At 49.5% G+C, this 22,325-nt stretch overlaps 1 protein-coding gene across 6 annotated transcripts in view; it reads left to right on the forward strand.

Annotated features, from left to right (window-relative positions):
- LOC138758292 (Fc receptor-like protein 4) overlaps window positions 1–22,047 on the forward strand; it is a 79,742-nt gene extending 57,695 nt beyond the window's left edge. For 5 of the 6 annotated variants that reach the window (XM_069926991.1, XM_069926996.1, XM_069926995.1 and 2 more), the window contains 6 exons: window positions 3,660–3,761; window positions 7,231–7,261; window positions 9,429–9,520; window positions 12,326–12,391; window positions 18,572–18,603; window positions 20,845–22,047. In XM_069926991.1, the coding sequence (XP_069783092.1) occupies window positions 3,660–3,761; window positions 7,231–7,261; window positions 9,429–9,520; window positions 12,326–12,391; window positions 18,572–18,603; window positions 20,845–20,973 (452 nt within the window). In that variant the 3' untranslated portion in view covers window positions 20,974–22,047. The remainder of the gene's footprint in view (window positions 1–3,659; window positions 3,762–7,230; window positions 7,262–9,428; window positions 9,521–12,325; window positions 12,392–18,571; window positions 18,604–20,844) is intronic. The other variant, XR_011354240.1, reaches the window with a different exon arrangement.
- Window positions 22,048–22,325: the final 278 nt, after the last annotated feature.

Consider the following 22,325-nt stretch of genomic DNA (forward strand, 5'->3'; position numbering starts at 1 on the left):
TACATCTAAATCTAGTACATCACGACATTAAGAAAATCTTTACCTCTTGTGTTTTAAGATTAAATTGGACAGATACATGACAGGAGAGGCCCGGAGGGTTATGGAATGGGACCAGGCCAGTGGAACTAGCGAGATGATGGTTGGCACAGACTAGAGGAAGCCTAGATGGTCAGTTTTCCAAGCGTAGCATTCTCTGGTTCTATGGACACAATTCAAAGCTGTGGCGGCCTGATGCTGAATGTAGTTTCCAGGGAAGGAGTTTGGCGGCTACACTCTCCCTGCTAGGGGTGCACGCTGCCCCTGTAATGGCTCACTGAAAAACGAACGCTGAATGCCATTTTTGCCTTTTTATCGTAAAAGTGAAAATCCTCTTTGTATTCATTTCGGTGAGCGAAAACAGGCCCTGATGTTGCTCGCCTTTCATAAAAGAAAATAAAATTTGAAAAGCGGAGGATTCCTGTTACGAACTGCGCGCAACGAGCAACAATGGGCAATGAACCAGACAGGGTTTAATTTTAGAAGACCAATTTTATTTCTAACTCTGAAACTTATCCTTCACACAAAACTGTGTGCGGGTCTTAAGTGTGCGTGTGTGTGATATACACAAACCATTACAGTCCAGGCCAAAATCTAGAAAGTTACTTCTAAATTCAGTCTTTCAAATTCAGTGTTGAGGAGCCAGCCTTTGAAACTTGATGCTGAGAATTAATGTCGATCTGATGGAGAGATGGAGTCGTATTTGGAACAGACTCACAAATTCTCCTTGTGTTGCTATTGAAGAAATGTCTGTCCACCTGAGCTGGGGTCACAACACTTCTGCTCCTTTTGTAGGCGAGACACAAACTGGATGGCTACACAAAGCTTGCAAGAGCATAACTTCACTGTTAGTCACCATCAAAAGGTAGCGGTCTCTCTGTGTGATTTCAATGTCAGTCACACGCAAAATGTAGCGGTTTCTTCGAGTGACTTCACTGTTAGTCACACTAAGAATGTAGCAGTCTCTCGATTATCAGACTAAAAATGTAGTGATCTCTATGAGGTACAACACTGTTAGTCACACTCAAAATGTAGTGGTCTCTCCGAATGAATTTCATTGTTTGTCACAGACAAAATATAACGATCTCTCTGAGTGAACTTAACTGTTACTCCCAGTCAAAATATAGCGGTCTCTGTGAGTAATTTCACTGCTAGTCACACTATAAATGTAGTGGTTTCTCCATGTAGTTTCACTGTTAGTCACACTCAAAATATAACGGTCTCCCCGTGAATCTTCCCTGTTAGTCACAAACAAAACGTAGCGGTCTCTCTGAGTCAATGACACTCTTATTTATACTCAAAATGTAGCGGTCTCTCCGAGTGACTTCACTGTTAGTCTCACTCAAAATGAAGCACTTTGCCTTTCGAACAGCCCCTCCTGGCCCAGGCCGACCCACCGAAAGGTCCAGTCATTCACACAACATGCTTTGTTGTGAATTCCACCAAAATGGCTGCTACGAGGGCTGCTTCCGAAAGCTGACTCTTCCTCCCGCAGTCGGAATGTCATTGAATTCTGGAACAGACTGTGACAAACTTCCCTCAGTTCTTCCAATGTATTGAACAGTCGCTGGCTGTGACTTGTGTTGTGCTCATGTGAAATTTTAACTGTGACCATTCAGTCTCTCCTGTCTATACTACCCCTTACTTTGATAATCCTATTTCACTAAAATATGAGGGGGCGGAAACATAGGTCACGAGAATGGGAGGAGGAGACAAGAGAATGGAGGAAGGGGAAGGGATGGGGAGAATAGGCTGAGCCATTGGAGGTGACAGGTTGGCAGAGGCTAAGGGTAGAATGGAAAGAACCTGAGAGATGAGAGGGGGAGTGGCTAGATGGCTTTAAATGAGAGCTGTATGGTAGAAAGGTCAGATACAGAATCTGAATCAGTATTTATCATCATGAACGAGTGATGAAGTTTGGTGTTTCGTGGCAGCATCGTAGTACAAACGTTCTTACAACATTACTATAAAAAATAACAAAGCACTAAAAGTCAGGTAGTGTCTGTGGTTCATTGATCATTCAGGAATCTGATGGCAGCGGGAAAGAAGCTGTCCTTGTGCTACTAATGCTCATCTTCAGGCTCCTGGACCTTTTCCCCGATGGTAGCAGAGCGAAGAGGGCATGGCCTGGGGGGAGGGGGTCTTTGAGGATAGAAGCTGTTTTTTGAGGACCCCGCCTCATGTTGATGTCCTTGATGAAGTGAAGTCTGGTGCCCATGATGTCGCAGACCATGTGAACAACCCTCTGGAGTTTATTCTTGTCCTTAGACTTGGTGCCTCTGTACCAGGCAGTGATACAACAGCCAGAATGCTTTCCACAGTCCACCAGAAGAGGTTGACAAGAGTCTTCAGTGACAGACTGAATCTCCTCAGATGCCTCACAGGGTATAGCTGCTGCCGAATCTTTGAGATTGCATTAAAGCCAACTCTCTGCATGTTCTCCCAGTCACGGGGCCGAGTGGTTCCCCGTTCCTAGTCTCTGATACAACTGAACAGGATGCTGTGCATGGCACACCTGTCGGAGCGGGGGAGAGGGCTCGGGGTCATGGTGAGGTTCCTCAGGCTTTTGAGTAGGTCGAGTCGCTCTGTTGCTCCTTCCTGGTGGCAGGTCGACATGGGTTCAGTTTCTGGTCAATGGTTTTCCCCTTCTGGCCAGAACGATGCTGGCGGAGTCAAAGCTGGAGAAATTCAGCGAGTCAAACAGTGAACTTTATAGAGCTAAGATGAAGATACATAATCAACTCTACAAATGCTTTGGTAAGACCCCACTTCAAGTCTTGTGTTTATTTCTGGTCACCTCATTACAGGGAGGATGTTGTAGCTATGGAGAGGGTGCAGAGGAGATTGACCAGGATGTTGCCTGGATTGGGAAACCAGTCTTCTGAGGTAAGGTTCGCAGAGCTGGGACTTTTCTCTCTGGAGTGTAGAAGGTAGAAGGATGAGAGGAGAATTGATAATGTCTACAAAATTATGAGAAGCAGAGAAAGGGTGGGCAGCCAGCGCCTGTTTCCCAGGACAGGATCAGCCAACACCAGAGGATGTCTGTACAAAGTGAAGGGAGGGAAGTTAGGGGTTGGGTTTTTTACTCAGTGAGTAGTGGGGGCCTGGAACGCCTTGCCAGGGATGGTGATGGAGGCTGAAGCATTGGGGGCATTTAAGAGACTCATAGACAGAAACATGGATGAAAGAAAAGTAGAGGGTTACAGGGTAGGGAGAGTTTAGTATTTTTTTAGGAAGGGGTATATGGGTCGGCACAACATTGAGGGCCAAAGGGCCTGTACTGTGCTGCATTGTTCTATGTTCAACGTTGAGTCCTTCATCAATGTACATCAACCATGGTGTTGGCAGACCTCTGTGCTTTACTCATGATGGAGGTGGGTTATTGAGGGAAGATTTCGATGACTTGCGTTCCACCTTTATTTGGACGTACAGTGCGGTAACAGGCCACCCAATTTACACCCCATTAACCTCCAGTGCGTCTTGTAGGGTGAGAGGAAATCAGACCCCCCACCGGGGGAAACCCACACAGACACGGAACCCTGGTTCCGATTGCTGGTGACGTAATGGCATTGCGCTAACCATACCAGCCCAATGATATTTATATTTATGCCCTTTCCCTCCAGAGCAGAGTCGAGCAGCAACCATCATCATTTCACTCCTTTCACCTCTTCTTGCTGTTGTCCTGATTGGATTATATTTCTTCTGGCGTCGAAGGAATAAGCAGAGTAAGTGACGCGCCTCAACAGCGGTCGTGAAATTAAATCCATTTATTTCTGGCCTCCACCGTGGCCCTGAGATGCAGAGTAACATCTTGATGGATGGGGGGGGGGCGGGGGGAGGGAATGGTGACAGCGTCACTTGCAGAGCAGATGCTGCATTGATCGCTGCAGTTCAGAGTTAGTGTCACGACAAAAGCAACATGTGCTGGGGCCACACATTTTTAAGAGCCCTGCGCTAAATGCTTGCTGAATTGCTCTGTTACTTGATATGCACATTCTGAAGGACTGACTGGGTGTGTGGCTTAAACATTTTAGTTTTCATCTTTGTGCAGAGGCTATGAGATGCCACAGTCCCATGGCCTGTGTTAATAACCCCCGATTCCAGATGATCATTGACAAAATTGCAAACCTTAAATTGAATTTAAATTAAATAATGGCTAAATTAAATTCAATTTAAGGTTAAATTAAATTAAATTAATGTTAAATTAAATTAAGTATAAATTAAATTAATTTAAGATTGAATTTAATTAAATTAAGGTTAAATTAAATTTTGGTCAAATTAGATTCAAATTAATGTTGAATTAAATTAAACTAGATTTAGATTAAATTAAATTGAAGGTTAAATTAAATTAATATTAAATTAAATTTAAGGTGAGCGATTTTAACCAATGATCAGGGTTGATTAGCACAGACGATGGGAGTGTGATATCTCATTGCGGCTGCACAATTTGTTGATTCCCAACTTGGGAAAGAAATGGAGACTGAACAAAAATTATTGGAGCACACTTCTAGAGTCAATACTTTTGTGTTATTTAATGGCTGTTTGTGTTTGGTTGGGGGGGGGGAATTGGTGATAGTGAAAATGCTTACAGGTACACAATCCTTTATCTGGAACCCTTAGGGGACAGTGTGTTCTGAATTTTGGATTTTTCTGGATTTCAGAAAGCCAGATTTAAGCCCATTCAACTCGTGCTGCCGGTCTCTTCCCCCCCCCCACCTGCCTGCCCGACTCACTCTGCCAGTATCCCCCCATCCCGCCCACCTCGCACTGCCTATCTCCCCGCACCTCACCCACCTGAGTCGTGCTGCCGGTCTCCTGCCCACCTGAGTCGTGCCCTCATGCCTGCCCGACTCGCGCTGCGGTCTCTCCCCCTCGCCCGCCCAACTTGTGCTGTTGATCTCCTGCCCGCCTGACTTGCACTGCCAGACTCTCCCCCTTGCCTGCCCTACTCGCCCTGCCGGTTTCCACCCCCCCCATCCCGCCTGACTTGAGCTGCCGGTCTCTTTCCCTCCCCACTTGCAGGATTTTGGACGTTTCCGGATTTTAGATGTCCAGATGAAAGATTGTGTACCTGTATTGTCTTTGATCAAGGATGTAATCACTAAATACATAGTGATCTGAGAAAGCGAGAATTATTTTGTTAAGAATAATGAAGACTATTTCAAACTTGCCAAAATGGAGAACATGCAGGGTCAGTGTCAGAAACTCTTTTGGGGGAGTGGGGGCGTTGTCATCGCACTTCCCTTCCGGTGTGCATTTTTCAGCCGGCACTATTTAGAGCCCCTTTATCATATATGCTACAGGCCCCATACGCCCTGGCTTGCTGTCGTGTGAACAGGCTTTCGGGAAATTCAGATCGAAGCAGGTATCCTCCAGCTGGAGGATTCCTCAGCAACTACACGCTGTTCACTTGGAGGTGGGCGGGATGGGGGATACCGGCAGCGTGAGTTCTGGGCTCAGTTCTGGTCACCTCACTATGGTAGGATATGGAAGCCACAGAAAGGGTGCAGAGAAGATCAATAAGGATACTGCCTGGTTTAGGGAGCTTGCCTCATGAAAACAGGTTGTGTGAACTCTGCCTTTTCTCCTCGGAGCGGTGGAGGATGAGAGATGACCTGAGAGAAGTGAAAAAGGTGATGAGAGGCATTGATCGTGTGGATAATCAGAGGCTTTGTTCCCCTGGGGCTGAAATGTTTGCAACAAGTTGTTGGGGATTAGGTACAAAATCAGAATCAGGATTCATCGTTACGAAATTCGGAGTTTTGTGGCAGCGTCATAGAGCAAACATTCACATTATAACCATCTGACAACATTACTATAAAAAATAACATTACTAGTCCACGAAAAGTCAGGCCGTGTCTTTGGTTCATTGAACATTCAGGAATCTGGTGGCAGCGGGAAAGAAGCCGTCCTTGTGCCACTGAATAGCTCGTCTTTGGGTTCCTTGACCTTTTCCCCAATGGTAGAAGAGTGAAGAGGCCATGACCTGGGTGGTGGGGGGTCTTTGAGGATTGAGGCTGCTTTTTAAACCACCACCTCGTTGATGTCCTTGATGGAGTGAGGCCTGGTTCCCAAGATGTCGTAGGCCGAGTTAACAACCCTCTGGAGTTTATTCTTGACCTGAGAGTTGGTTTCTCTGTACCAGGCAGGGATGTTACCTGCCACAATGCTCTCCATGGTCCTCCTGTAGAAATTTTCGAGAGTTTTGTCAGATTTCTTGTCAGAGTACAGACACAACATCACAAATGACCCTCAGATTCCTTTATCCTATGGGTGTGGCAGAATTCCCACTAAAGGGGCGTGCAAAAAAATAACTGTACACAGCGTAAACATGGAAACAAATAAAGAATTGTGAATAGATAACAAAGGTAAATGAACTGACTGTGCAATTCAGAGAGAACAAAAGGAAAATGCACGTCAAGGTCCTTAAATGGGTCCCTGATTGAGTTTGTTGTTGAGGAGTCTGATGGAGGAGGGGTAGCAGTTGTTCCTGAACCTGGTGGTGTGAGTCTTGAGGTGCCTACACCTCTTTCCTGATGGCAGCAGCGAGAACAGAGCGTGTGCCTGGAAGTGGGGGTCCTTGATGATCACTGCTGCTCTCCGACGGCAGCGTTCCCTGTAGATGTGCTCGACAGTGTGGAAGGTTTTGCCTGTGATGTCCTGGGCTGCCTCCACTACCTTTTGGAGGGCTTTACACACAGGGGTATTGGTGTCTCCCATACAAGACTGTGATGCAGCCGGTCAGCACATTTTCCATTGCACCACTGCAGAAATTTGTAAGGGATTCTGATGTCATATCGAACCTCCGCAAACTCCTGGGGAAGTCGAGGCGCTGACGTGCTTTCTTCACGATGTCATTGGTGTGTAGGGTCCAGCAAAAATCCTCCGAGATGGATACTTCCAAGAACCTAAATGTGCTCCCCCTCCCCACCTCTGATCCCTAGTGATCACTGGATCGTAAATCTCTGGCTTTCCCTTCCTGAAGTCAACAATCAGCTCCTTAGTTTTGCTGACATTGAGTGTAAGGTTGCTGTTGGGTGCGCCTCTTGGCCAAGCGATCAATGTTGGACTGGCTGGCCACATTCTGCATTTCCGGGCAGCCGTGTTTCCCAATCAGCACGTGGGGACACTGGGCCAAAACTTGGGTCATCCAAACCAATTTGCCAACATTTCTCTCCTTTACGATCACTACAGGTGATTCCTCGAGGGTTTTGCAACCGACAGGGTGAGTAGCAACAATAATCGTAATGTTACAAAGTCTGATGTTGCAATGCTGGGGAGGCTGATCCTGGAGGCCTGTGGGCATTTCTGGCACTGGGGGTTATCCAGGCTGATTCTGCAATCAGGATATCAGTTTATGAAGAGAGATCGAGTCATGAGGGACCAGATAATTCCAGTGATGTACCATCCATAATTCATAGAAGGCCAAGTAGTAAAACAATCAGGCTTTTAGCAGCTAAAGACTGAAACACTATCCTTGACTGCAAGGGGCTTTGGGTAGGATCGATCTCGGGAGACGTACCAGCCAATCACGGTGCACCAGTGGTTTACCACATCTGGGAATGAAATGGTTATCGCACGAGCAGTTCATAGCCTGTTCTCGTTGGGATTTACGGGAACGAAGAGACATCTCCTTCGAACATTTCCAGTGTTGAAAGGTGCAGACTTGGTAGATGTGGAAAGGTTTTATTCCCCCCACGGTTGGAAGCTAAAGGGAGAGGGAGGCAAAGAGAGGGATAGAGAGACAGGAAAGAGAGGTAGCAAGGAGAAAGAAAGAGCTAAAAAGGGGGATAGAGAAAGTAAAGTGTAAGAGAGAGATAAAGAGGTAGAGCTGGGAAAGGTGATAGGAGGAAACAAAAAGAAGGGAGGGGTTTAACGGTAACTAGAGAAGTCGACGTTAATGCCATCTGGTGCCCCAGACAGAAGGTGAGGAGTTGTTCCACCGATGTGCAGGTGCTCTCGTCTGGCAATGCGTGAGACTATGGACAGACAGGTCAGTGAGGGGATGGGATGGGGAATTAGAATGGGGGGGCACTGAAGTGTTGCTTCATTTGGAAGGACTGTTTGGGGTTGGGAATAGTGGAGAGGAAGGAAGGGTGTGGGGGGTGACCTTTACTCATCATATCCATTTGGTCCAGTCTGGGACATGCCTTCGTTCAGCACCTCAGCTCTGTCCACTACGTCGGGTGGATCTCCCAATGCCCACCCGTTCCAATTCCCCACCACATTCCCTGGCTGACATGCCTGCCCAAGGTGTCATGCATGGCCGGACCGAGACCTCCCACAAATCGGAGGGAACAACACCTCCTATTCTGTCCGGACTCTCTCCAGCTGGATGGCATTAATGTAGACTTCTCCAGTTTCTGTTAAACTCCTCATCTCTCCTCCTACCAGATGGTGGAGGCGGGTACGATAGGGCCTTTCGAGAGGCTTTTGGAGAGGTACAAGGGGCTGAGAAAAATAGAGAGCTATGGGGCACAACTTTGTGGGCTGAAGGGCCTGTATCTTGCTGCAGGTTTCTACGGCTTTGGGAGGCTGGGTACAGAACCCGTTTCCCGGAGCGATGGTGGCGAATGCTGGAGGACAACGTCTTAAGAGGATGGGAAGACATCGGACATAGGTTTTCGACACAAAGAGGGGACGGGGGCTGGAATGCATGGCAGGGCATGGTGTTGGAGGCTGGGACAGTGGGGAACTTTAAAATACCCTTGAACAGGCACCTGGATGTTGTGAGGTAGGGGAGAGTTAAATTGTTTGGGGTCGGTTTGTATGGGCCGGTACAATGTCGTGGCTGAAAGGTCTGGACCATGCATTTATGTAGGATTTTCTCGCTCCGTCTCCGCTGGTTCAAAGTTTCAGATTTATTGTTAGAGTACATGCGTGAAATCATGTCCAACCCTGATATTCCTTATCCTGTGGGCACGGCAGAATCACCACTAATCGACAGTGCCAAAGAAAATCTGTACATAGTGTACGTGTGTCAATGGATAACAAATGTAAACAACAAACTGATTGTGCAATACAGAGAGAGCAAAGAAAATCAATAAAAGTCCGTAAATGATTGAGCTTGTCGTTGAGGAGCCTGATGGTGGAGGGTTGGCTGCTGTCCCTGAACCTGGCGGAGCGAGTCTTGTGGCTCCTGTACCCCTTTCCTGATCCCGTAGATGTGCTGGACAGTGGGGAAAGGATTTGCCCCGTGATGACCTGGGCTGTGTCCGCTACCTTTTGGGGGTGGAAGTGGGTTCCTCCCATATGAGACCATGATGCAACCAGTCAGGATGCTTTTCCCCCACTGCCCCTCTGCAGGAATTGGCCAACGTTGTTGTGGAAGAGAAGTTCCAGGTGTTCGATGCATTGTTATTCAGAGCATTTGGGTCTGTTTTTCTGTGCAGGATGGTGACGGGGACTGGATCACAGACCTACAATGAACCAACAGCCTCAAATGATAATGAATATGCCAACGTGGGGACTGCTTGGACTTTGGGTGAGCACCTTTCTCATGTGTTGTTTCTATTTCTTGTCCAGTTTTGATCAGGGATGGGAAATGAAGTGTGACCCAGACTCCCCTACCATGGGAAAGTAACCTCCGTCCAGGCCTTTCAGCATTCAAAATGTCTCATCCTTCTCTACGCCAACGAGTGCAGTCCAGGGACCTCATACGTTAAGCCTTTCACTCCCGGTCTCATTCCAGGAAACCTTCCCTGAATCCTCTCCAACGCCAGCACATCCTTTCTCAAATAAGTCGGCCAGAACTGTGGAAAGAACTCCACATGAAATCTCGCCAGTGCCCTATAGAGTCTGGACATTAGATCCCTGTCGTTATCTGCTAGTCCTCTGGAAATTGATGCCAACATGACCTTCCCCTTCCCCACCCTGGAGCTTACCCTTTACGGTGCCCTGCACGAGGGTTGTTAAGTCCCTTTGCCCCTCCGAATTTGGAATTTTCTCCCCATCTAAATAATATTCCGCCTGTCTACTTCAATAACCCTCTCAAATTATCCCCCTCGTGTATCTTTCAAAATCCTCCCTTATCCCCCTCCCCTGTCAAGTGGTTCCATACACCAGCATCCTCTTTGGAAAGCAAGGTGCACCTTAGCCTCGATGAAACTTCCCCAACCCTCAGAGAGAGAGAGAGAGAGAGAGAGAGAGAGAGAGAGAGAGAGAGAGAGAGAGAGAGAGAGAGAGTGTGTGTGTGTGTGTGCACCAGAGAACACTACAGCACAGAAACAAGCCATTCGGCCCTTCTAGTGCTGCTCACCTATTAAGCCCATCTCGTCCCATCGACCTGCACCCAGACCATAGCCCTCCTCCCCATGCATGTCCCAGACTGCATGACCATACCCTTTCCAGCGCTGCATTTCATCTGCTACCTCTCTGCCCAGTCTCCTAATCTACCCAAGTCCCTCTGCCGCCAGTTGGTGTCCTCAGTCCCACCTCCCCTACCACCTATTTTGGTACCATCTGCAAATTTAGACAAAAAGCCACCTATTCTATCATCCAAATCATTTCTATACAACACCGTCCCCTGCAGGATCACCACTGGTAACCGGTAGCCAACCTGAATCGAGTCCCTTTATTCCCATTGTTTTCAGCCGATCCCCCAATGCTCTGTCCTCCCTGCAAGTCCATGGGCTCTCATCTTGTTCAGTAGCTTCGTGCGTGGCACCTTGTTGGAGGCCCTGTGGAAAAGCCCAATGTGCCCCCTCCCCTGCAATCCTTCAGAAAGTCGTGGTAGGTTGGTCGGGCCTGATCGTCATTTAAGGAAACCCTGTTGACTTGAGGCTAACTTGTCCTGTGCCTCGAGGCCCACTGCAAACCTACTCCTGGGCAGTCGACTCCAGCAGCTTCCCAGCCACCGACATCAGGCTCAGCATCATTTGGGTACCTTGACGTCCAGCGTGGGCGATCGAGTCTCTCTGACAGTCACGGTCTCCGACCCTCCGAATTGCCGTCGTTGCCTCCCCTCTTCTCCTTGGGTGAAGGCTCCATCTTTGAGTTGAGACCGTCATCGAGTTCATGACTAGACTGGGGAAACAATCCTGAAGTGGTTTCCCACTGCCTTCTTCAGTTGCAGGGTCCGTACTGGATGGGTTAGCCTGGCCACTGATCTGCAGATTCACCTGCCTGTAGTTTTACAGCTATAAATTCCGATCTGTAGAATCTGCTTGTAAAGCCCATCTGCAATCCACGGCTTCACGTGACCAGGCTAAACAGGGATGACACCTTGCCCAAGAGGGACCTGTAGCTATCGGATGGAAGGAGCGCCTTCCACCTCCTTATGCTGAGCAATTGCCCAGCCCTGACCCCGACGTTGGGCTAACCGGTCTAGAATTTCCTTCCTGCTGCCTCCCACCTGTCCTAAACCACGGAGTAACGTTCGCGACCTTTTAGCTCACGGGAACCTTTCCACATGCAATAAGATTTTAAAAGTGTGGAGAACACTGAAGGGAGCATTGCTGGTATTTGAGGAGCTGAGTTCACCAGGTTTGGACTCAGATTCCCTGTGCAGAAGAGAATTTGATGGGTGCAGAGAAAAAGGATGAGGAGTGTACATGGGGTAAATGAAAATGTTTTGTGGTGATTAGTGCGAAAAGTGAAAGAGGACGTGGGCTAAGGGTATAAAGGGGGTGTTTAAGGGGAACATTCAGGGGAACCTCTTCACTCAGAGGTGGTAAGGATAAGCAGCGAATGCCAGCAGAGGTGGTAGGTGTCGATTCGGTTTCAACATCAGACATAGACGTGGGTGGGAGGGGTGGGAGGAGGGCTATGGTCTGGGTGCAGGTCGATGGGACGAGCTGGGCTTAATAGGTGAGCAGTACTAGAAGGGCCGAATGGCTTGTTTCTGTGCTGTAGTGTTTTCTGGTGCTGTGGGTCGAAGTCCACAGACTTCAGGCATCACTCAGAAATACACACACACACACACACACACACACACACACACACACACACACACACACACACACACACACACACACACACACACACACACACACACACACACACACTCTCTCTCTCTCTCTCTGAGGGATGGGGGAGGTTTCATCGAGCCTGAGGTGCACCTTGCTTTCCAAAGAGGATGCTGGTGTATGGAACCACTTGACAGGGGAGGGGGATAAGGGAAGATTTTGACAGATACACGAGGGGATATTTGAGAGGGTTATTGAACAAATTCAGAGGATAGGAGGGACACTTTGGTCAGCATTGTTGAGTTGGGGTGATGGGCCTGGACCGTTGCCCTATGACTCTGCCTTGAACAGATCCAATGTATGTGTGTGATTTCCTTCCACAGAAACCACTCAACATGACAATCACGTGGTTTATTCTGAAGTGAGGATTAAGAAGCGAAATAACATCGGTAAATTTTGAATTTTTGTTCCATAAGCATTCGAATGGGAAGATAACGTCACTGTGACATAATTGATAAAGCATAGGTCAGGCCCTTTGGCCTACAATGCCCTGCTCGCTCATATTTAGGAAAAGTAAACCCCCCCCTACTCCGTTTGTCTTGATTTTTTTCTAGCATCCGTGTCTGTGCCAGTCTCCTAAATGCCCCCAATGTACCAGCCTCCACCACCGTCCATGGCAGAGAGTTCCAGACTCCCACAACTCTCTGTATAAAAAAACCCGTACCCCTGACATCTCCCTGAAACTTCCCTCCCTTCACTTTGTCCTCTAGTGTTTGCAGATCCTGTCCTATCGTCGCCTCTCATAATCGTGTAGACCTCTGTCAAGTCTCCTCTCGTCCTTCTACGCTGCAGAGAGAAAAGTCCCAGCTCTGCCAACCTTGCCTCAGAAGACTATAGTTTCCCAATCCAGGTAACATCCTGGTCAATCTCCTCTCTAGAACTTCAATGAGGTGACCAGAAATGAACAGGATACTCCAAGCAAGTGTCCATATATTCCTACAAAAACAATTTTTAATTTCTCCATCTGAGAGTCTCTCAAATCCCCCTGATGTTCCGGCCCTTACTAATCACAGAGGCATCGGGATCACAGTGACAAGTTTTCCCCCAGCCAAATATTTCCGTAACAATTGGGTCCTGGAGCAGTGGTTCTCAACCGTCCCCTTCCCATCCACAGAGCACCTTCAGCAACCCCTTACTGATCAGACCACCGATGGCAGAGAGGTTACTGAGTGGTCTAGCGAATACAGTCCCTGAGCCAGCAAACGCTCCTCATAGGATCATCCTTTCATTCTCGTCCGTGGACACTCTCCAATGCCAGCTCATCCTTCCTCAGACAAGAAGACCAAAACTGCTCACACCAGCCTCTGCTCCCTGAATTAATGTGGGGAGAGAGCAGGGCTGTGGGATTCGTGTGGGGACTGATATAGCTTAGGGGAAAAAGTGGGGAAGTGAGATCAGTGTGGGGACTGACACGGGGATGTGGGGAGTGTGTGGGGCAGTGGAACAATGTGGGGACTGAAACGGGGCTCTGGGAAGAGAGCAGGTCAGTGGATCAGTGTGGGGACTGATATAGCTCTGGGGAAAAAGTGGGGCAGTGGTATCAGTGTGGGGACTGACACGGGGCTCTGGAAGAGAGCAGGTCAGTGGATCAGTGTGAGGACTGATATAGCTCTGGGGAGAAAGCTGGTCAGTGGATCAGTGTGGGGACAAACCGGGGTCAGTGGGGAGAGAGCGGGGCAGTGGGATCTGTGTGGGGAGTGAAACGGGGTTCTGGGGAGAGAGTGGGGCAGTGGATCAGTGTGGGGACAGACAAGGTTCTGTGGGGAGAGAGCGGGGCAGTGGGATCGGTGTGGGGACTGACTCGAGTCTGTGGTGAGAGAAAGGGGCAGTGGGATCAGTCTGGGGACTGACACGGGTCTCTGGGGAGAGAACGGGCAGTGGGATCAGTGTGGGGACTGACATGGGGCTCTGGGGAGAGAGTGGGGCAGTGTTTCAGTGTGGGGACAGACAAGGGTCTATGGGGGGAAAGAGCGGGGAATTATGATCGGTGTGGGGACTGACTCGGGATTGTGGTGAGAGAAAGGGACAGTGAGATCGGTATGGGGACTGACATGGGACTGTGGGGAGAGAGCAGAGCAGTGGGATCGGTGTGGGGACTGATAGAGCTCTGGGGAAAATGTGGGTCTGTGGGATCAGTGTGCGGCCTGAGACAGGGCTGTGGGGAGTGTGTGGGGCAGTGGGATCAGTGTGGGGACTGAAACAGGGCTCTGGGGAGAGAGCGTGTCAGTGGATCAGTGTGGGGACCGATATAGCTCTGGGGAAAATGTGGAGCAGTGGGATCAGTGTGGGAACTCACACGGGGCTTTATGGAGAGAGCGCGTCAGTGGATCAGTGAGGGGACTGATATAGCTCTGGGGAAAAAGTGATGCAGTGGGGTCATTGTGGGTACTGACACGATGCTGTGGGTGAATGTGGGGCAATGGGATCAATCTGGGTTCTGACACGGGGCTCTGGGGAGAGAGCAGGGCAGTGGGATCAGTGTGGGGACTGACGTGGGACTGTGGGGAGAGAGCGGGGCAGTGGGATTGGTGTTGGGACTGATATAGCTCTGGGGAAAAAGTGCGGCGGTGGGATCAGTCTGGGGACTGACACGGGGCTATGGGGAGAGAGAGGGTCTGTGGGATCGGTGTGGGGACTGATATAGCTGTGGGGAAAAAGTGAGGCAGTGGGATCAGTGTGGGTACTGACACGATGCTGTGGGTGAGTGTGGGGCAGTGGGATCAGTCTGGGGACTGACACGGGGATCTGGGGAGAGAGCAGGGCAATGGGATCAGTGTGGAGACTGACATGGGACTGTGGGGATAGAGCGGGGCTGTGGGATTCGTGTGGGGACTGATATAGCTTTGGGGGAAAAGTGGGGCAGTGAGATCAGTGTGGGGACTGACACGGGGATGTGGGGAGTGTGTGGGACCGTGGAACAATGTGGGGACTGAAACGGGGCTCTGGGAAGAGAGCAGGTCAGTGGATCAGTGTGGGGACTGATATAGCTCTGGGGAAAGAGTGGGGCAGTGGTATCAGTGTGGGGACTGAAACGGGGCTCTGGGGAGAGAGTGGGTCAGTGGATCAGTGTGGGGACTGATATAGCTCTGGGGAAAAAGTGGGGCAGTGGGATCAGTGTGGGGAGTGACATGGGGCTGTGGGGAGAGTTCGAGGCAGTGGATCAGTGTGGGGACTGATATAGCTCTGGGGAAAAAGTGGGGCAGTGGGATCAATGTGGGTACTGACACGATGCTGTGGGTGAATGTGGGGCAGTGGGATCAGTCTGGGTTCTGACACGGGGCTTTGGGGAGAGAGCAGGGCAGTGGGATCAATGTGGGGACTGACATGGGATTGTGGGGAGAGAGCGGGGCAGTGGGATTGGTGTGGGGACTGATATAGCTCTGGGGAAAAAGTGGGGCGGTGGGATCAGTGTGGGACTGACACGGGGCTATGGGGAGAGAGAGGGGCTGAGGGATCGGTGTGGGGACTGATATAGCTCTGGGGAAAAAGTGTGGCAGTGAGATCAGTGTGGGGACTGACACGGGGCTGTGGGGAGAGTGCGGGTCAGTGGATCATTGTGGGGACTGATATAGCTCTATGGAAAAAGTGAGGCAATGGGATCAGTGTGGGTACTGACATGATGCTCTGGGGAGAGAGCAGGGCAGTGGGATCAGTGTGGGGACTGACATGGGACTGTGGGGAGAGAGCGGTGCTGTGGGATTCGTGTGGGAACTGATATAGCTTTGGGGAAAAAGTGGGGCAGTGAGATCAGTGTGGGGACTGACACGGGGAAGTGGGGAGTGTGTGGGGCAGTGGGATCAGTGTGGGGACTGAAACAGGGCTTTGGGAAGAGAGCAGGTCAGTGGATCAGTGTGAGGACTGATATAGCTCTGGGGAAAATGTGGGGCAGTGGGATCAGTGTGGGGACTGACTCGTGACTGTGGTGAGAGAAAGGGGCAGTCGGATCGGTGTGGGGACTGATGTAGCTCTGGGGATAAAGTGGGGGCAGTGGGATCAGTGTGGAGACTGACACAGGGCTCTGGAGAGACAGCGGGTCAGTGGATCAGTGTTGGGACTGATAAAGCTCTGGGGAAAATGTGGGGCAGTGGGATCAGTGAGGGGACTGACACGGGGCTCTGGGGAGAGAGCGGGTCAGTGGATCAGTGTTGGGACTGATATATCTCTGGGGAAAAAGTGAAGCAGTGGTATTATTGTGGGAACTGACACTGGTCTTTGGGGAGAGAGCGGGTCAGTGGATCAGTGTGGGAACTGATATAGCTCTGGGGAGAATGTGAGGCAGTGGGATCAGTGTTGGTACTGACACGATGCTGTGGGTGAGTGTGGGGCAGTGGGATCAGTCTGGGAACTGACACGTGGCTCTGGGGAGAGAGCAGGGCAGTGGGATCAGTGTGGGGACTGAAATGGGACTGTGGGGAGAGAGAGGGGCAGTGGGTTCGGTGTTGGGACTGACATGGGACTGTGGGGATAGAGATGGGCAGTGGGATTGGTGTGGGGACTGACATGGGACTGTGGGGAGAGAGCGGGGCAATGAGATTGGTGTGGGGACTGATATAGCTCTGGGGAAAATGTGGGGCAGTGGGATCAATGTGGGAACTCACACGGGGCTTTGGGGAGAGAGCGGGTCAGTGGATCAGTGTGGGAACTGATATAGCTCTGGGGAGAATGTGAGGCAGTGGGATCAGTGTTGGTACTGACACGATGCTGTGGGTGAGTGTGGGGCAGTGGGATCAGTCTGGGAACTGACACGCGGCTCTGGGGAGAGAGCAGGGCAGTGGGATCAGTGTGGGGACTGAAATGGGACTGTGGGGAGAGAGAGGGGCAGTGGGTTCGGTGTTGGGACTGACATGGGACTGTGGGGATAGAGATGGGCAGTGGGATTGGTGTGGGGACTGACATGGGACTGTGGGGAGAGAGCGGGGCAATGAGATTGGTGTGGGGACTGATATAGCTCTGGGGAAAATGTGGGGCAGTGGGATCAATGTGGGAACTCACACGGGGCTTTGGGGAGAGAGCGGGTCAGTGGATCAGTGTGGGGACTGATATAGCTCTGGGGAAAAAGTGAGGCAGTGGGATCAATGTGGGTACTGACACGATGCTGTGGGTGAATGTGGGGCAGTGGGATCAGTCTGGGTTCTGACACGGGGCTTTGGAGAGAGAGCAGGGCAGTGGGATCAATGTGGAGACTGACATGGGATTGTGGGGAGAGAGCTGGGCAGTGGGATTGGTGTGGGGACTGATATAGCTCTGGGGAAAAAGTGGGGCAGTGGGATCAGTGTGGGAACTCACACGGGGCTTTGGGGAGAGAGTGGGTCAGTGGATCAGTGTGGGGACTGATATAGCTCTGGGGAGAATGTGAGGCAGTGGGATCAGTGTTGGTACTGACACGATGCTGTGGGTGAGTGTGGGGCAGTGGGATCAGTCTGGGAACTGACACGGGGCTCTGGGGAGAGAGCAGGGCAGTGGGATCAGTGTGGGGACTGAAATGGGACTGTGGGGAGAGAGAGGGGCAGTGGGTTCGGTGTTGGGACAGACATGGGACTGTGGGGATAGAGATGGGCAGTGGGATCTGTGTGGGGACTGACATGGGACTATGGGGAGAGAGCGGGGCAATGAGATTGGTGTGGGGCCTGATATAGCTCTGGGAGAAAAGTTGGGCGGTGGGATCAGTGTGGGGACTGACACGGGGCTGTGGGGAGTATGTGGGGAAGTGGGAACAGTGTGGGGACTGAAACGGGGCTCTGGGAAGAGAGCATGTCAGTGGATCAGTGTGAGGACTGATATAGCTCTGGGGAAAAAGCGGGGCAGTGGGATCAGTGTGGGGACTGACACGGGGCTCTGGGGAGAGAGCGGGTCAGTGGATCAGTGTGGGGACAGACAAGGGTCAGTGGGGAGGAAGCGGGGCAGTGGGATCGGTGTGGGGACTGACTCGGGACTGTGGTGAGAGAAAGGGGCAGTGGGATCAGTATGAAGACTGACATGGGGCTGTGGGGAGTGTGTGGGGCAGTGGGATCAGTGTGGGGACTGGAACGGGGCTGTGGGGAGTGTGTGGGGCAGTGGGATCAGTACAGGCATGCAGTATACCATTTCCTATAGCTAGTGATGTAAATTGCTGTGGTCTTGCTTGCGGTATATGCGTTTGGTTTTTTCCCGAACAGACGTTAAGCAGCGCATACCCATATATGATCACACACTTCTCTAAACCTCGACCCTGCCTGAACTTGACCCACACGTCCAGCTATTGCTGGATTCTGCCAGGTGATGGTTTTCCTGATGGCAGCAATGATAAGAGGGTAGGGTCCTGGGCAGTGGGCGTCCTTGAGGACCGAGGCTGTTTTCTTGGGATGCCACGACCTTGTAGATGCCCTCAATGGAGTTAAGGCTTGTGCCCATGATGGCACTGGCCGAGTTCACAGCCCTCTGTAATTCTTTTCAAGCCTGCGCGGACCAGACAGTTGAGCGATCTGTCAGCAAGGTTCTCCACGGTTCACCCATAAAGATTTGCAGAGAGTTTATTAGTTGATGTCAAATTTCTCAGCTTTAAATTCTGAACATTTTGTTTCCCTTCACAGATCATGGAAGAGAGGTTTCAGGAGGGAATTGGGTAAGTGATAGAGGGAATGTTAATTCATCAGAGAAACTGGATGGTTGCAGTGAACTCACCATCTTATTCGTACATGTTCATCGGTTGGCTGGGGGAGTGAGGACTAGGTCCATAGAATGTTACAGTGCAGGCCCACTGGTCCTCGACGGCGTGCCAACCTAAACACTGGATCCAAAACACCAATCCCTTCCTACCTCATCAGCCTCTCTTTTTATATCATCCACGCCCCTCTCAAATGTCCCTAATCCAGTGGTCCTCAACCTTTCTCTTTCTACTCATAGTCCACTTTAAGTAATCCTGATGCCATCGGTGCTCTGTGATTAGTCAGGAATTGCTTCAGGTGGTCTGTGGGTAGAAAGAAAAAGGTTGAAAACTGCTGTTTTAATTGTACCTAATTGACTCGTTATGTGCACAGTTTCAAGCTAAATATTACATTAACTATTGGGACTATTCTCAACCTTCCCTTCCCACTCACAGACCACCTGAAGCAATCCCTTTCTAATCACAGAGCACCAAAGGCATTGGGATTACTTCAAGTGGTCTGTGAGTGGAAAGAAAAAGGTCGAGAACCACTGATCCAATGTTTCAGGCTGTCGGCCTTACTTGCCAGAAGACCTCCTGAGCATTGCCAAGGATTTCAGATCATGTTCTGATATGTGTTGTCCCAGCTCAAGACCCAATTGTGACTGAAATATTTGGCCTGAGAAAAAACGGTCAATGGCCCATTTCCTTTGGAACCGGGCACATCACGAGTCAATTTGGGACGATTAAAACAGTGGTTGTTAACCTTTTTCTTTCCACTCATGTACTATAGACGACACTTTCCTTAATTCTGATATATCCTGATTTCAGAGCGTCATCTTCCAAAGCGAGGGCTGTGATATCCCAAAATTCAATCTTTTTAATCCAACAAATCAAACACTGTGGCTAATACTTATGTAGTTGTAATTTGTTAGGAGAACTGATAAACATTTTGCATAACTTTGCCACAGGACTTGCATAACGATGAATAACAAAGGATTTACTGTATGATAGAGATTCAAAAGGGATTTAAAGATAAAAATACAGGGATACAAAAAGGTATTTAAAGAGATACACAAATTCAAAGAAATATTTCTCGTGTTCACACTTGCTTGACATCTTGGAGAATGAGAGCAAGCCATTAGCCTGGGCGGATATTACATCATAATCACTATGGTAACACTGCAATCAATAGTTCTCTTAAAGAGACAGGCACAAAACTAACTAAAAATCAAAAGCACACGGTTTTAACTTATACACAGACCACTTTAAGTATTCCCAATGCCTTTGGTGGTCTGTGATTAGTAAGGGATTACTTAACTTGGTCTGTGAGTGGGAAGGGTAGGTTGAGAACCATTTTTCTGGTCCCAATTGTCACTATAATATTTGGCTTGAAAAACATTGTCATTGACTGTAGAGCTCGTCAAAAGAATCAAAGACTTGTTGATCCAAACCAAGGCTTTTATTAGCAAAAGACAGGAGCTCTTCACAGGTGGCCAACCAGTGAAGAGCTCCTGTCTTTTGCTAATAAAAGTCCGGAATGATCCGACATGGCTAGGGACACAACCCTTTAAGGCTCAGACAGTAGGCGTGGCTAAGCTCTCAGCCAATCACACAGTCTAGATACTGTAACTATATACACTATATACATTGGTGATAGATCTGTACTATCACATTGACCCATTTCCTTTGGAGTTCTGAAACCGGGCACATCACAAGTCAATGAGGAACGATTAAAGCAGCAGCTTTCAAACTTTTTCTTTCCACCCACAGACCACCTTAAGCAATCCCTTATCAATCACAGAGCACCAATGGCAAAGGGAATACTAAAAGTGGTCTGTGAGTGGAAAGAAAAAGGTTGAGAACCACTGCTTTGGGGTATCCTACACAAGGACCCCCAAATCCTGAATTTTCTCCCCATCCAAATAATAATCTGCCTGTTTATTTCCTCTTCCAAAATGTATAACTGTGCATTTCTCCATCTGGCCATTTCTTTGCCCAACTCTCCCAAGCTGTCCGAGTCTCTCTGCCACTGCTCGGTTTCTTCAACACTTCCTACTCTGTCTCCCACCTTGGCGTCCTCTGCTCCTGTTCTTACGTTAGACAGAGACAAAAAAAAGGCCCGAGAGAACTGACGTGGAACTTGAAGCAAAAAATGACTTTATTTCAGCCATGATAACAATTTGACGGGTCCAAACTCACGGTGTGCTCTGATTGCAGAGAAAGGAGATGCCCCCCATTGACTACAGCATTGCCTATTCCCAAGTTAACTTCGTGAAAACCGGTGCTAATTTGCCAAGGGCTGAAATGGAAGATGTGGACCTTTATGAAAACATAGCACGGAATTAAGTCCCTCCCACAGCTAAGCCTATTTCTTTGGCAAGGACCCTTCATCCGAGAGGCACGGCTAGAGGAACGCTGTTTCAGCAAGTGTTCGAAACCAGCACTGTCTGTACATTCTCCGCGTGTTGGCGTGAGTTTCCCCGGACTTTCCGGATTCATCCTCCCCCACTACCCCCAAAGCATGAAGGGTTGTAGAATAACTGGTGCAATTGGGTGACACGCATTCAAATGGTCGTAATCGGCTTCTAACGCCCTGTAAATAATAAAAAATAATGATGTAATCCCAAAACATTCAGATATTGGTGTTCCCCATGCACTTGGACCTCCAAGTGGGCTGCTTCTCTTCTCCTGATCGGTTCTATTGTCGACAAGACTGTCTCAGCTTCAAGTTGATGGTCCACTGTGCTCACAATGTAATGAGCACATCACTTAGTCATCACAAGCAGGGCATTGACCACAGGGGTGCAACAGCAATGTGGCCACCGGTGTGGACCATGGAAGAAGGGGGAACGGATATCCGCAGGGACCTACTACCCGGTCTTGTGTCCCAGTAAAGATGCCAATGACAGAGTAGTGTTTAAAAATTCTGCAAACACAGAGTTCTGTGCCCAGGAGGGGAGGAGGGTGGGGTAGTGGGTAGAACAGCGCCTCTACAGCACCAGCGATCAGGTCCGGGATTTGAACCCCGCGCCATCCATAAGGAGTTTGTACCTTCTGCGTGGGGCTTCCGTGGGGAGGGGAGGCTCCGGTTTCCTCCCACCATTCGAGACGTACTGGGGGTTGAAGGTTAACTGGGTGTAAGTTGGGCAGTATGGGCTTGGGGGCTGAAATTTTACCGGGCTGTGTGTCTAAATTAAAAAAAAGTTTTAAGAATTAAAAATGTAACTGTAAAATGTTTAAATTGATTTAACCAGACAGGCTTGTCTTCTCCAGCCCTCTTCTGTTTCATTTGGTCACTTTTCGACAGTCAGCAGAGGTCTCTGGAACTGGAAACCTTCAGAAGGCGTCTCTCTATGGTGCTGCATTGCGAGTTTATGAGCACTTCAAATAAAGCTAATGCAATATCTTTATCCACTTAAACCCAGATTCTGCTGCAATTTGTTCTTTCAGGTCACAGACAAGCCAATAATAACAAGACAATACTTATACACATTCTAATAAGGGCAAACAGTGCAAGATGGAATTGCTCCGAATTAAACGAGCTCCCTCGAATCTCGAGGCGTTGTCCCTTGTGTCTCGCCAACGGGCCCTGCTTCTCAGCTTCAATTCGACCGATACTTCCTCAATTTCATATGTTCCTCATGTGTTACATTCAATGGAAGCGTTCAGCAAGGAAGCAGGCCCTTTCCACCCACGAG

This window comes from Narcine bancroftii, chromosome 3 (assembly GCF_036971445.1).
Source record: "Narcine bancroftii isolate sNarBan1 chromosome 3, sNarBan1.hap1, whole genome shotgun sequence".
NCBI lineage: Eukaryota > Metazoa > Chordata > Chondrichthyes > Torpediniformes > Narcinidae > Narcine > Narcine bancroftii.